At 40.0% G+C, this 15553-nt stretch overlaps 1 protein-coding gene across 4 annotated transcripts in view; it reads left to right on the top strand.

The window, feature by feature from the left end:
- The window catches only part of LOC106871264 (AP-1 complex subunit beta-1), a 63481-nt gene that overhangs the window by 3789 nt on the left and 44139 nt on the right, over positions 1-15553 (top strand). For 2 of the 4 annotated variants that reach the window (XM_014917626.3, XM_014917625.3), the window contains exon 2: positions 5247-5302. The exons of the other annotated variants lie outside the window; for them this stretch is intronic. In XM_014917626.3, coding sequence (XP_014773112.2) covers positions 5292-5302 — 11 coding nt within the window. In that variant the 5' untranslated portion in view covers positions 5247-5291. The remainder of the gene's footprint in view (positions 1-5246; positions 5303-15553) is intronic. 4 annotated transcript variants of the gene reach the window in all.

The raw sequence follows: 15553 nt of genomic DNA, 5'->3' as shown, positions 1-15553 counted from the left end.
TAATTTGAATGCTAAAGGGTTAAAATTATCAATTTATTCAAGCTGTGTCATTTTCATATGGATTTGATATGCTAATGCAACAGCAGACTAATTATATGCAAAGCACTTAAAAATAATGAACCTTAATAAATTTTACTAGGAGTATAGTGTTAATTGTTCTGCTTGTCTCTCACAGATCACCATTGCTTCCTATAAACCTTTATTGTTTCATATTGACACATAACAACCTTGCCCCTTTTTTTCTGTTTTCATCTTGTGTCTGCAACATACAACTGGTATTGTCTTGAATAATTTTAAAAATCTTTCCTAACAACTTGATCACATTTGATTGGGTGGAATATAGTTTTGCAGCTTTATTTTGGTCTTCTATTGATGTTTATTTTAGTTTTTAAAATGTATTTTTTCCTAAACATTTACTACAATTTAAAAAAAAAAGTAACACTTATTTGAAATTGTTTTTATTGTACCTGTTTTAATGTCTGGTTTTCTTTGCTACCAAGTATAGGATAATTCTACAGTAATATTTTACTCTATATCTTTGTCTTCATAATGTAGATAAGGTTCTTTCTCCTAGTACTTATTATAAGCTGAGGGGTATACACACTTTTTTTTTTGGCCATGTTCATGTTGATCACCCGTCTCTTGAAATTTCTTGATAATTTTCTACACTGTTTGGTTAATTTTAAGATTTTTTGCTATAGCTATATTACCTTCACCTCCTTTGGTGAAGGTTATGATTGTATTTTGGTCTATAGCCATTATCTAATTTAGAAATCTAAATTTATCTAGTCTGAAACAAAAAGAAGACAAACTAAGCTTTTATAATGATGTATAATTTTCATATCTTATCACATTTATTGATAGTTATTAAAGCCCAAAACTTCAGTTGCCTTAATTTCGGGACACCCTGTATAAATATTGGATAGTGATCTTTTGATATTTAGTGACTTTTTAAACTCACTTCCAGACAAATAGTGAAGTTATTTCTTAATTGATGTAGTTTCTTTGCATTTACTATTCATTTACTATTCATTTACTATTCATCAAATTTCTTACATGCACACTTCTGTGGTCTTAAATTTATTTGTAAAAAGAAAATTTTGGTTGCCAATTAATTTTCCTAAATGGTAAACCATGTGGTGTAGAAGGTATACATGTATGGGTCAGACAATGTTTTACCTTGAAATGACAACTTCAGATCATTTTACAAACTGCATATTTACCAAAGTGAGCTCCAGAATTCAAGTAAATCAGTTTCATCTGTATGTTTCGGTGATAATCCATATCATGATAGTTCCACAAGTTCAGTCTGACGAAGGGTAAGCGTCAGAAATTCGACACTACTCATGGCATGTGAACTTTTAAAGTTTTTCTAGGGACACTCCTATAAACATTTTTGTCTAACTCTATATGAAAATTAAATTTGCTAGATTAGATTTTCAATTTTCGCAAAATATAATATTGCTATGCTCAGTTCACTGTTACAGAGTTCAGTCCATTTCTTTGACAGTTGTACTCCATTCACGGTTTTTGTACTCAGTTGGTAGCATTTGTACTCTACAGACTTGAGTTGTGTGATTTGGCTGTCAGCTGCCATATTCATTTGGCAGTTGTTGTCCTCATTTCACTGTTGCAATGTACTCCATTGACTGTTTGTTGTTTTCAGTTGACTGTTATCTGGTTGAGTCGACAGCTGTCCCATTTAGCCAACAGGTGCCCAGCTAGGCTCACAGACACTCTGCTCAGTTCACTGTTATTCAGCTGACAATCAACATATCCCAGTTATCTTTGAATGTAGCATATAATTAGTAAATTGAATGCTTATGAAAGACACATTGATCTACAATTTTAACATATTGTGTTGTTGGCAGTGTTTTTAATTTTAACTTTATATAATTCATTTTTTGCATCATAGCATCAAAAGGCCAATCACTTATTCATTTCCATTCTGGTGGTGAGAGTGATAAGGAAGTCTGTGAAATTCAAGTAAATAGCACATGCCAGTTCTCTTGCTGGTGTGTGTGTGTGTGTATGTTATACAGACCCACCCACCACCACCACCATACATTGCCACCTTCCCCTCCCAAATACTTCTTTCTATATCTTCCTCTTCTGTTCGTTTCTGTCTTGCAAGTTGAATTGCAACTTTGCTAGTGTTATGGAAAAAAAAAAAGCATACAGTACACTGTTAATTGGTTGGCATTAGGAAGGGCATTCAACTGCAGAGACCAGACCAAAAATGACATTGGAGCTCAATACAGCCCTGCATCTTGTCAGTTTTCTGTCAAACCATTCTACCCATGCCAATATGGAAAGCAGACATTAATGATGATGAGGATGATATAAATATGATGGGTTTCTACATATGTCTGTACAGCATTTTATGAAGCATTAGTAATTTTTAGATTTATTATAGAAGTTACCTTACCTGAGGTCTTATGCAAAGGAATTTGGCTTAGAACTATGCAAATTTCTTAATCACATACCCTCCCTTGAATCACTTGATTATACAGCATGTCTACTGTCTATTCCCTATCAATTTATTATACACCCACTTGCTGAAGTTGCAGTAAGGTACTCTGAATTGAAGACAAATATGTGAAGGGCTTTTTTCAGTTTCCATCTACCAAATCCACTCACAAAGCTTTGGGTTATAGTAGAAGGTACTTGCTTAAGCTGCCATGCAGTGGGGCTTAGCCTAAACTATGTGGTTGTGAAGCAAACTTCTTAGCCACACTGCTTTGTTTCATTCAGTATTTGAATTTAAATGGTTAGTCAAGAATATCGACATTCATTCTGAGATTTATCTAAGTAACTGTTTTTTCCTTATTTAATATATTGGAAATAACATATTAAAAGTAAATGCAATTGCTCTTTCTTTTCTCTCTCTCTCTCTCTCTTTCTCTCTCTCTCATACAGCATACAACTAATTAACAAGTAGCTCACAAAAAGGCACAGACTCACAAATAGGCACAGCATCACAAATAGGCACAGCATCACAAATAGGCACAGCATCACAAATAGGCACAGCATCACAAATAGGCACAGCATCACAAATAGGCACAGCCTCACAAATAGGCACAGCCTCACAAATAGGCACAGCCTCACAAATAGGCACAGCCTCACAAATAGGCACAGCCTCACAAATAGGCACAGCCTCACAAATAGGCACAGCCTCACAAATAGGCACAGCCTCACAAATAGGCACAGCCTCACAAATAGGCACAGCCTCACAAATAGGCACAGCCTCACAAATAGGCACAGCCTCACAAATAGGCACAGCCTCACAAATAGGCACAGCCTCACAAATAGGCACAGCATCACAAATAGGCACAGCATCACAAATAGGCACAGCATCACAAATAGGCACAGCATCACAAATAGGCACAGCATCACAAATAGGCACAGCATCACAAATAGGCACAGCATCACAAATAGGCACAGCATCACAAATAGGCACAGCATCACAAATAGGCACAGCATCACAAATAGGCACAGCATCACAAATAGGCACAGTATCACAAATAGGCACAGTATCACAAATAGGCACAGAATCACAAATAGGCACAACCTGACAAATAGGCACAGCATCACAAATAGGCTGTGCCTATTTGTGATTCTGTGCCTATTTGTGATGCTGTGCCTATTTGTCAGGTTGTGCCTATTTGTGATACTGTGCCTATTTGTGATACTGTGCCTATTTGTGATTCTGTGCCTATTTGTGAGGCTGTGCCTATTTGTGAGGCTGTGCCTATTTGTGAGGCTGTGCCTATTTGTGATGCTGTGCCTATTTGTGATACTGTGCCTATTTGTCAGGTTGTGCCTATTTGTGATACTGTGCCTAATTGTGACACTGTGCCTCACAAATAGGCACAGCCTCACAAATAGGCACAGTATCACAAATAGGCACAGAATCACAAATAGGCACAGAATCACAAATAGGCACAGCCTCACAAATAGGCACAGCCTCACAAATAGGCACAGCCTCACAAATAGGCACAGCCTCACAAATAGGCACAGTATCACAAATAGGCACAGTATCACAAATAGGCACAGTATCACAAATAGGCACAGTATCACAAATAGGCACAGAATCACAAATAGGCACAACCTAACAAATAGGCACAGCCTCACAAATAGGCACAGCCTCACAAATAGGCACAGTATCACAAATAGGCACAGTATCACAAATAGGCACAGAATCACAAATAGGCACAGCATCACAAATAGGCACAGCATCACAAATAGGCACAGCATCACAAATAGGCACAGCATCACAAATAGGCACAACCTGACAAATAGGCACAGAATCACAAATAGGCACAATATCACAAATAGGCACAGCATTAAAATACTCATGCACTGAGCTAACGTATTACAATCAATTTAGTCGTCTAAATGTAAAGTCTTTTCATCATGCTCATTTGATATTCAATTTCCGTGCTGGCATGGGTCAGGAAGTTTCTTTCAACACAGTGGCTCATCACTTTTTAGGTCCTTGTTTTTTCCTTTATGACACACAATTTTGCATTCAGCCTTCTTCCCTTCTTCCCATGTCTTCCTCAGCCTTTTTCTTCAGCCAGTTCCTTCCACTTGCATTACATGTTACATCTTTACACAACTAGCATCATTCCAACGCATCACATGCTCATCCCAGCACTGACATCTTTCTTGCACACTGGGGCTAATTCCTCTTAAACTTAGTTTTCCTCTCAGCTTGTCAGTTCTTCGTCATTCATATATACTAATGTTGTACATCCATCAGAACATGCTTCACTTGTTCTTCTCCAGCCGTTGCATATCCTCTGTAGTCAGTGCCCACGTTTCACAATAATACAACATAGAATTTCACACATGAACATCATATAATTTACACCTTGCTCAGAGAGAGAAAAACACTTTGTTGCTAACAGAGGTAATTGTTCCCTTAACTTTTTACCTCTCTGTCCTTACTCTGGCTCCTATACTTACACAACATCTCCATTTCCACTTTTACTTTCTTCAGTGTAACTATTGAAGTCTGAATTGTTTGTTAAGCTATGTTTGAATACATTCTAAAGAAGTTACTCATTATCTCATAAGATTAAAGATAGTGTTAGCGCAGTTTTGCACAACATAATCTGACAGCTGCGATGAGAATGAATGTACTCTGATTTTGAATGTGCAAGATTGTTTAAAAATGTGGAAACATTTCATATAGACACAATAATAAAAATAATAATAATAATAATCTCGTTAATTTTCAGCAGGAAATTTTCTTTGAACATTGTTTGTACAACCAGCAGTTTACCATGTTTATGATGTAAGAGGAATATTTCTCATAGTAACACTTAAATATTTGGAAACCCTGTAGTACACATATACCCACCCTGGTTATCACTATGCACAAGTCAAAAGTTACTGGAAAATCTATCATGAAATCAACAACTTCAAGCTTATTTAGAGCATCCTGCTCCCCTGTGAATAATTCCTCATATCTTTGTTTTCAATAGCACAAAAATAAATGGTTAATTCTTTCCACTTGGTCAAAATGTTGCTCATTACAAGCTAGCTTCTAATACCTGAAAAAACATTTTACAAATCTTACTGATTTCTTCACTTACTCTATTACCTGCAAATGCACTGTAAGTTTCTAAGGCTGTGTAATTAACGTATTCAAATATATAATAGATGATGAATTTAATCTTCTGTTGCACAGTTTTATACCACCACTTGGCTCTTTGGTGTTTTTATTCCATTTTAATTCTACTCTGTTGTGAGCATTCAGACTTGGTTTTTGGTTTAAGTTGTGTTTTCTTCTGTATTTCCTTCACACCTGTATCAGAAGCCTTGCAAAACAAATTATTGGCTCTTTTCCCATGTTTAACCCCAAAGTACCCAATACATGAAGTGTGGTATACTTCAGGCCTGTTGCTTTTGTACTAAGATCTTGCACAATCAACTACTCTGCAAGCTCACTGAAGATCATTGTGTCCAAATTTCTTAGACGCCAGCTTAAAACCCTTACACAGAAATAACAACAGGCACTGTATTTATGTATGTATGTGTGTGTGTGTGTGTATATATATATATATATAAAATGTACTGCTCTGTTATTGGTGGGATCAACCAAAAAAAAAAAAGTACTCCATCCATTGAGAAATAAATATCATTTTATATACAGAGGATTTAAGTTCAAGCAACTCTTTGTTTCATGTCACTGAAAACACTAGCTTGGAAATATATGGCATGCTATACAAGGTTGTCTGACCTTTGTATTTTTGGAGACATGAAACTAATAGCTCAAATTTAAATCCTGTGTATATAAAATATGTAAAGTCTACTGATAACTCTTAAAAATCTTTCACATTTATAATCTGCATGAACTCTTTGTTTCAATTCTATGTTTGTGTTTACCAAATTGTTTTTTGCTCTCTGTTCTACAATATTGATTAGATAAAAGATACAGTCTCTAGTAAATTAAATGTCGTCTTTTTAGCAAATCTTCCTCGAATTACACCCTACTATCTTAGAAGAACTGTAAATGGAACACATCCTTGAGAATTTAATTTTCTTTAACTGTTTGGCATTTGGATTTCTCTCTCTCTCTCTCTCTCTCTCTTTCTCTCTCTCTCTCTCTCTCTCTCACATGTAATGCTTATTTATTCACATTGTTTTAAATTAATCATGTATTATCTCATAGCTTTGAAATTGCAGTGGTGTGATTGTTTATTTTTGGAATGACATGGTAGGGGAGGTATGAGAGGCCAGATATGGCCAATTTGAACATAAAAGAGATAAAATATTTAGGCCGGAATGACTAGTTTAAATACTAAAGAGTTAAATTCAATAGTTCTATAATTTTATATTAATCCAGCTCACCATTAATATTATCCATATAAACATTTTATCAGATAACCTAAGATAAGTTTCAGTTGGTAAACATTTGAATCATGGTTAATTAATAGTTTGTAATAAATTTTGCTCATGTCTTAAGCAAATTGGTTTACTTTTTGAATATAACTTATTGAATCCAACCCATAAAGTACGTTGATGTTTCAAGTGGTATGAGTCTGCTTGTCTGGGATTCATCATGTATTAGAAGCCATTGCAAACCTATGTTTCTGCAAATTGTTCTTGAGACCTAAGAATCATGCACATCATCATCATCATCATCATCATCATCATCATCATGCATAAGTAAATGTGGTCATTAGAGGACTCTCATTTTGTTAGAATTTTTCCTTCCCAACCACAATTAAGAGCCCTCTCTACTCGCTGGCGGTACCTACCCACCACCACTACCCATTTTCCTTTATTCAAAAATTCTTATCGCTCCTTAAAATTATGGCTTTTAAGTGTTGATTTCTCAGCCCAAGAATTACAGCGTGATGTGCTGCTTGACTGGTCCCCCCTCTCCCTCTCTCTCTCTCTCTCTCTCTTTATATATATATATGATGATGATGATGATGATCTTTTCTCCCGCCATGCCTCTGTCTACCCCTCCATCCCCCTTCGTAGTTTTTCCTTTAAGGTCTTCAGGTTCTGGCTATATATAAATGAGAAACCCATTCTAAATTATCTCGCTGACGTACTACGACGAAATACCCAAGATGCAGATAAGATAGAGATTTTTATTTATTTACGGCCTCAAACATCTCAATACCTTGCGCTTTCTTGTTTCTCTCCATGAAATTCAATTGAATTCAGTTGTTGTCTTAAATTCATGCTTATTCATTTTCTAAGCTTCCTAAATTCATGCTACGTTATATTCTAATCACCCAGAATTCATTGCTCTTTTAAAAAATTACGATTTATGCATTGTTGTCTCTCAAATATTTAAAATCTACAATTAAGAGCCCTCTCTACTCGCTGGCGGTAACCCGCCCTCCCACCCCCTCCACCGGAAGTTCATTCGTCTGTCATCCCTCTGTCATCCCACCCCCTCCACCGGAAGTTTCATTCCTCTGTCATCCCACCCCCTCCACCGGAAGTTCATTCCTCTGCCATCCCACCCCCTCCACCGGAAGTTCATTCCTCTGTCATCCCACCCCCTCCACCGGAAGTTCATTCCTCTGCCATCCCACCCCCTCAACCGGAAGTTCATTCCTCTGTCATCCCACCCCCTCCACCGGAAGTTCATTCCTCTGTCATCCCACCCCCTCCACCGGAAGTTCATTCCTCTGCCATCCCACCCCCTCCACCGGAAGTTCATTCCTCTGTCATCCCACCCCCTCCACCGGAAGTTCATTCCTCTGCCATCCCACCCCTCCACCGGAAGTTCATTCCTCTGTCATCCCACCCCCTCCACCGGAAGTTCATTCCTCTGTCATCCCACCCCCTCCACCGGAAGTTCATTCCTCTGTCATCCCGCCCCCTCCACCGGAAGTTCATCCCTTTGTCATCCTGTCAACCTCGGCTGTCTCCCGGAACCCATCTAGTGGCCTTGGCCATCCTCTCCCCTACCTTTGGGTAGCGCATTAAGGTTGAGAAATGTTTGCAGGTTGTAGGTAATGTTTTGCTTATGAATTCTTCCAATTGCAAGTTTTCTTTTCAGGTACACGACACTGCTTTTCCTCTTCCCAGGCTACAGGCCCACACCCCCAACACCCATACTGTTAGGATTGGCACTCTCAACGTCGGCACGCTGAAAGGTAGATCTGGTGAAATTGTTGAGATGCTTGAACGGAGATGCGTAGATATGTGCTGCATCCAGGAAGTAAGATGGAGAGGAGGTTCTGCAAGGTTCCTCACAGGCAAAGAACACAGGTACAAGATTTTCTGGGCAGGGAACACTGACGGGGTCGGGGGCGTAGGAATACTTCTAGCGGAGAAATGGGTGGATAAGGTAATCGAGGTCGTTAGAGTAAGTGACAGAGTACTTAAGATCAGACTAGTGCTTCATCATAGATTAGCTACTGTCATCTCAGCCTATGCACCTCAACCTGGGCTACCAGATGGTCTGAAAGACCAATTCTATGACACCCTCTTGCAAACTACCTCGTCGACGAGTGACAGGGACCTTCTCTTTGTGGCTGGAGACTTCAACGGTCATGTCGGACGTCGTGCTGGGGGCTTCCATGGCATACATGGAGGCTATGGCTTCGGTTCCCGCAACGAGGAGGGAACCAGACTGCTGGAGTTCTGTGATGCAACCAATCTTATGGTCTGCAATACCAACTTCAGGAAACCTGCCAGTCACCTAGTCACCTACCGCTCCGGCAGACACTCTAGCCAAATCGACTACATCCTCGCCAGAAATAGGGAAAGAGGGCGGCTTATAAATGCCAAAACCTACCCTGGCGAAGAATGTACCCCACAACATAGATTAGTAGTTAGCGACTTTGGGATCAAGGCAAAATGGGTGCCCAGAATTAGACAGGCTTGGAGAAGAAGGGTGTGGAAGCTTAAAGACCCTGCAAACGGACAGAGACTTAGAGACAAGTTACTTGAAGCATTTAACGAAATAGAAGGGGATATAGCATCATACAACGTGGAAGACAATTGGAGATTTCTGCGGGACAACCTGTTGAAAGCCACCGACCAGATTTGTGGGTGGTGTAAGGTCCCCTCCCAACCCAGAGTAACGTGGTGGTGGAACAAGGAGGTAGACAGGGCTATTAGACAAAAGAAACAAGCTTGGAAGGACTGGAAGAACGGTGGTAGCAGGGAATTGTACCAATGTGCCAGAAGGGAGGCTAGGCGACAGGTTTATTTAGCCAGAGGGGAAGCAGATAAGGAAAGATTTGCCAATGTTCTGCGCCGTGAGGACCAAAGACTCGAGGTATTTCGGGTTGCAAGACAGTGTAGGAGAGAGAATAGTGATGTTGTAGGAGAGAAATGTGTTCGCATGGATGATGGTACGCTTGCATTAAATGAGGATGCAAAGAAAGAGGTCTGGAGATGCCACTACGATAGATTGCTTAATAAAGAGAATGAATGGGAGAAAGAGAGCCTGCCTTATGTCGACCCAATAGAGGGACCAGCTATCCGAGTTGATAGTACCAGGGTAGATAAAGCAATTAAGAGTATGAAGACCGGGAAAGCCCCCGGCCCATCAGGAATCACTGCAGAGATGCTCAAAATATCTGCCAGTGTTGGCTATAGCCTAGTCACCCGTATTACGAACCAGGTGATACACGAAGGAGTCATACCCTATGACTGGTGTAGCAGCATCATAGTCAACTGCTACAAAGGTAAAGGGGACGCTTTAGATACAAATAATTACAGAGGCATCAAGCTGTTAGATCAGGTTATGAAAGTTACAGAGAGGGTCATAGCCCAACTAATTAGGGAGCGAATCAATTTAGATGAGATGCAGTTTGGGTTCGTGCCAGGTAAAAGCACTACTGATGCCTTATTTCTAGTGAGACAGTTGCAAGAGAAATACCTAGCCAAGGATAAACCTCTGTACCTGGCTTTCGTTGACATGGAGAAAGCCTTTGACAGGGTCCCCCGATCCCTTATCTGGTGGTCAATGAGGAAACTTGGGATAGAAGAATGGCTAGTGAGAGCTGTGCGAGCCATGTACAGAGATGCGGCCAGTAAGGTGAGGGTTGGAAATGAGTACAGCAATGAATTCCGGGTAGAGGTAGGGGTCCACCAAGGTTCCGTCCTCAGCCCCCTATTATTTACCATACTCCTCCAGGCAATCACAGAGGAGTTCAAGACAGGCTGCCCCTGGGAGCTCCTCTATGCTGATGACCTTGCCCTAATTGCGGAGTCACTATCAGAACTAGAGGAGAAGTTTCAGGTGTGGAAGCAAGGTCTAGAACTGAAGGGCCTTAGAGTCAACCTAGCTAAAACCAAAATCCTAATAAGTAGGAAGGTAGATAAAACACAAACCCCTTCAGGTAGATGGCCCTGCTCAGTATGTAGAAAAGGAGTAGGTAGTAACTCTATAAGATGTACCCGGTGCAAGCTATGGACACATAAGAGGTGCAGCAACATCAAAGGCAGGTTAACTAGCAAGTTAGTTTTTGTTTGTGGCAGATGTTCAGGTGCAATAAAGACTGCAAACAAACAGGAAACAACTTCTATCTCATTCCAGGGTGAAAAACTAGAGGTAGTCGATAGCTTCCGCTATCTGGGCGACCAAGTTAGTAGTGGGGGTGGGTGCGCTGAAAGTGTAGCTGCTAGAATAAGAATAGCCTGGGCAAAGTTTAGAGAGCTCTTACCCCTGCTGGCGACAAAGGGACTCTCACTCAGAGTAAAAGGCAGACTGTATGACGCATGCGTACGAACAACCATGCTACATGGCAGTGAAACATGGGCTGTAACTGCTGAGGACATACGTAAGCTCGCAAGGAATGAAGCCAGTATGCTCCGTTGGATGTGTAATGTCAATGTGAATACCCGTCAGAGTGTAAGTATCTTGAGAGAAAAGCTGAACATTAGAAGCATCAGTTGTGGCGTGCAAGAGAGACGATTGCGCTGGTATGGACATGTGGTGAGAATGGAGGAGGATAGCTGCGTGAAAAAGTGCCACACCCTAACAGTTGAGGGAACCCGTGGAAGAGGTAGGCCCAGGAAGACCTGGGCTGAGGTGGTGAGGCAAGACCTTCGTACATTGGGCCTCACCGAGGCGATGACTACGGACCGAGACCTTTGGAAATGGGCTGTGCGTGAGAAGACCCGGCAAGCCAAGTAAGATCGTTGCCAGTGCCCCTGGACTGGTTCTTGTGCGGGTGGCACATGAGATGCACCATTTTGAGCGTGGCCGTTGCCAGTACCGCCTGACTGGCTCCTGTAGGATTTTCGAGCGAGATCGTTGCCAGTGCCCCTGGACTGGCTTGTGCGGGTGGCACATAAAAGACACCATTTCGAGCGTGGCCGTTTTCGTGCGGGTGACACGTAAAAGCACCCACTACACTCTCTGAGTGGTTGGCGTTAGGAAGGGCATCCAGCTGTAGAAACTCTGCCAAATCAGACTGGAGCCTGGTGTTGCCATCCGGTTTCACCAGTCCTCAGTCAAATCGTCCAACCCATGCTAGCATGGAAAGCGGACGTTAAACGATGATGATGATGATGATAGTTCCAGGTCAGTCCCACTGTATGGCACCTTGGGCAAGTGTCTTCGACTATAATCTCAGACTGACCAAAGCCTTGTGAGTGGATTTGGTAAACAGAAACTGAAAGAAAGCCATCGTATGTGTGTGTGTGTGTGTGTGTATATATATATATATATATATATATATATATAATCATCATCATCATCATCATCATTTAGTGTCTGCTTTCCATGCTGGCATGGATGGGTAGATGGTTTGTTGAGTGAAACTAGTAAGCTGGAGAACTGTACCAGGCTCCAGTCTGATTTTGGCTCGGTTTCTACAGCTGGATGCCCTTCCTAACACCAACCACTCCATATGTGTCGTGTCTGTATTAGTTTCCCGCTACCACTTGACAACCAGTGTTGGTATGTTTACATCCCTGTAACTTGGCAGTTAGGCATAAGAAACTGATAAAATAAATGCCAGGTTTAAAAAAAAAAAAAAAGTAATGGGGTCAATTCATTTGACTAAAGATTCTTCAAGGTGGTGCCCCAGCATGGCTGCAGTCTAATTGCTGAAAAAAGTAAAAGATAAAAGATAAAAAGGCTGATTAGTTGTTGCTTGTGTGCTTAGAAATTATTTGTAGGAAAGAAGAGCAATTAAAAAAAGTGCTGTCGTAGCAGTGCTATATAATTTAATGAGGTTGTGTGTCAGTGCGATTCAGAGGTAAATTAAATACTGGCATAGCTTATGAAAGCCATAATGTTTTCTTGTGTAGCAATAGCTGTTTGGCTTGTTTGGCTGGCAAGTAAATGTAGTGTTACTCTTTACTCTTTTTACTCTTTTACTTGTTTCATGACTGTGGCCATGCTGGAGCACCGCCTTTTAGTCGAGCTAATCGATCCCAGGACTTGTTCTTTGTAAGCCTAGTACTTATTCTATCGGTCTCTTTGGCCGAACCGCTAAGTTACGGGGACGTAAACACACCACCATTGGTTGTCAAGCGATTGGGGGGGGGGGACAGACACACAAACATATATACATATATATATATATATATATATATATATATATATATATATATATACACACATATATACGACGGGCTTCTTTCAGTTTCCGTCTACCAAATCCACTCACAAGGCTTTGGTCGGCCCGAGGCTACAGTAGATGCTTGCCCAAGGTGCCATGCAGTGGGACTGAACCCGGAACCATGTGGTTGGTAAGCAAGCTACTTACCACACACTCCTGCGCCTAATTTATTAATTTTGTTTTTGCTCTTTCAACAAAAGAATTTCAACAAAAGAACTCTTGTACAAAAGAATTGAAGGAATTATATGTGATCCCTTAAAAATATATATAAGTAAATGACTGTTTAGTCCCAGGTTGTCTCTTATTAAGCAGCTGTATGATCAAGGTAATTTCAGCTGTGACCATTTTGCCTTCACTTCAGACATGATATATTTAAACCTGTATTATCCAACTAGCAGTATAACCCGACGTTGTCTGGGTGTGACTTATTACGCTATCTATGATAAGTCTTGCTAGGTGAAAATCAACTAAAAAAGAAAGCCTTACAACGAAAAAACCCTTATGATGTAAATATGTTCAAAATTCAAAAGATGATGAAATTAATAGGAAAAGTCTAAAGGCTGTTTTGTGTAACATTATTAAGCATATGTAAATTTCATCCGTCTAATTGGCCATACAAATGCTTGTGCAAAACAACTTTTTGCGCTGCCCTGATTATACAAAGCAGGGTAATCCCTTTTTGCAGGAGCTAGGACGGCAATTTGTGATGAAGCAATTGCTGGCGATCTGTTGCTACACAGTTTTGCCAGAATTCTATCAGATTGGGCAGAAGATGTTAATGCACCATTTTGCATTTTCTATCAGATTGAATGATAACATAAAGATTTTCTTGTTGGTTTGAGCAATGAGTGTGAAGTTAAGGTATTAGACTTCCTTCTTTAGCACTTACCATTTTATAATAAACTATAAAGTGGTTGATGCTAGGAAGGGCATCCAGTCAGAAATCATGCCATATGAAACATACACAAGACATAGTCATCCAACTTGTCTAGAACAAGAATGTTTGAATAGAATCTGACGAAGCCCCATACCACCATAGTAAACAGATGTTAAATGATGATGACTGCAGGATGTGACAGACTATCACATTTCTCAATGTATTTGCTTTCAGGTTAACTGAGAAATTGTAGAAACAGGATTTGGCAAATTCGGTACTTTTACATCATATTGGTCATATTTTCTTGTTTCAAAGTAAAACGAGATTTAAATGTGTTATAAATATTTAACTTACAAGCAGTTTATATTTGTGCTTTTATATACATTATACCATTATGTACATACATACATATAATATAAATAATATATATATACATATATGGGTACAGGATGTCACCAACAGTAAACAACATGAAATACGAAAACAAAATGAATTAAATACTCAAATAATGAGAGTAAAAAAAAGGACAAGTAATACAAAGAATGACCCTTCATCAGTTGTCGGCTGTCTATCTACTCTCCATTTTGAGCAATCAAAGACAGTTGCTCCCATAAAGACCAAAATAAAATTTGGGATTTATGGAGGGCCAAAGTTAGGAACAAAAACAGGACAGTGGAGTTATACAGGGAAACTGAACAAAAACAAACATGGAAGGTTGTTAGACCTGAATGAGGGGGAAAATAGTGAGCGCTGAGAGAAATATTTTCTTTGAAAAGAGAAAAGATAGAAGAGAGAGATAGGAGACATCCAGTCCTTAGAACATCTGTGCAGGAAAGAAGGATGGTTATGTGAGGAAAAGAAAGAGGGACGATGGTCATGTGTGAGCAATGAGAGAGAGAGAGAGAAAGAGAAAGAGGGGAGAGAGAGAGAGACAGATAGAAAACAGTGAAAGGTAGGAAAAAGAAAATTAGAGAGGATAGGGGAGACAGGGTGGGCCAAAGTCATGCACCAAAACATGACTTTTTGCATTACATTATTCATTTCATTTATAATTAGATTAGTTTACATCTTGGTGCATGACTTTTGGACCATTCTTTGTATGTATGTATGAACGTGTGTGTGTGTATATATATATATATATATCATCATCATTTAAAATCCATGTTCCATGTTAGTATGGGCTTAATGGTTTGACAGGATCTGATGAGTCCAAGGACTACATTGTGTTCTATTGTCTGCATTGGCTTGGTTCCTACAGCTGGATGTCCTTCCTAATGCGAACCACTTTACAGTGTCCAGGGTGCTTTTTTCATGCCCTCATCTCTGGTGAGGTCACTGTGCAGCTTGCAAGATTATTGATCCCAAATGGGAGTGGTGCCAACATTATTCTGAGAGAGGAGGAATAAAGAAGGGTACAGTGTGAGAGAGAGAAGGGCTGAAACAGAACAGGTTTCTTGTAGAGGAACTACATGGCTACTCGCATATTGGAAGAGAGGCCGGGAGTGATCAGGTTGAGCTGGAAAGCAATACAAATAATGGTGATGAGATGTCACAAGACCTTCAAGATACGAAATGGATCAGAATGAATAGGACAAAGGGACCAGGAGTGAGC

This window comes from Octopus bimaculoides, chromosome Z (assembly GCF_046866305.1).
Source record: "Octopus bimaculoides isolate indiv1 chromosome Z, ASM4686630v1, whole genome shotgun sequence".
Lineage (NCBI taxonomy): Eukaryota > Metazoa > Mollusca > Cephalopoda > Octopoda > Octopodidae > Octopus > Octopus bimaculoides.
This window is presented reverse-complemented; position numbering and strand designations above follow the sequence as displayed.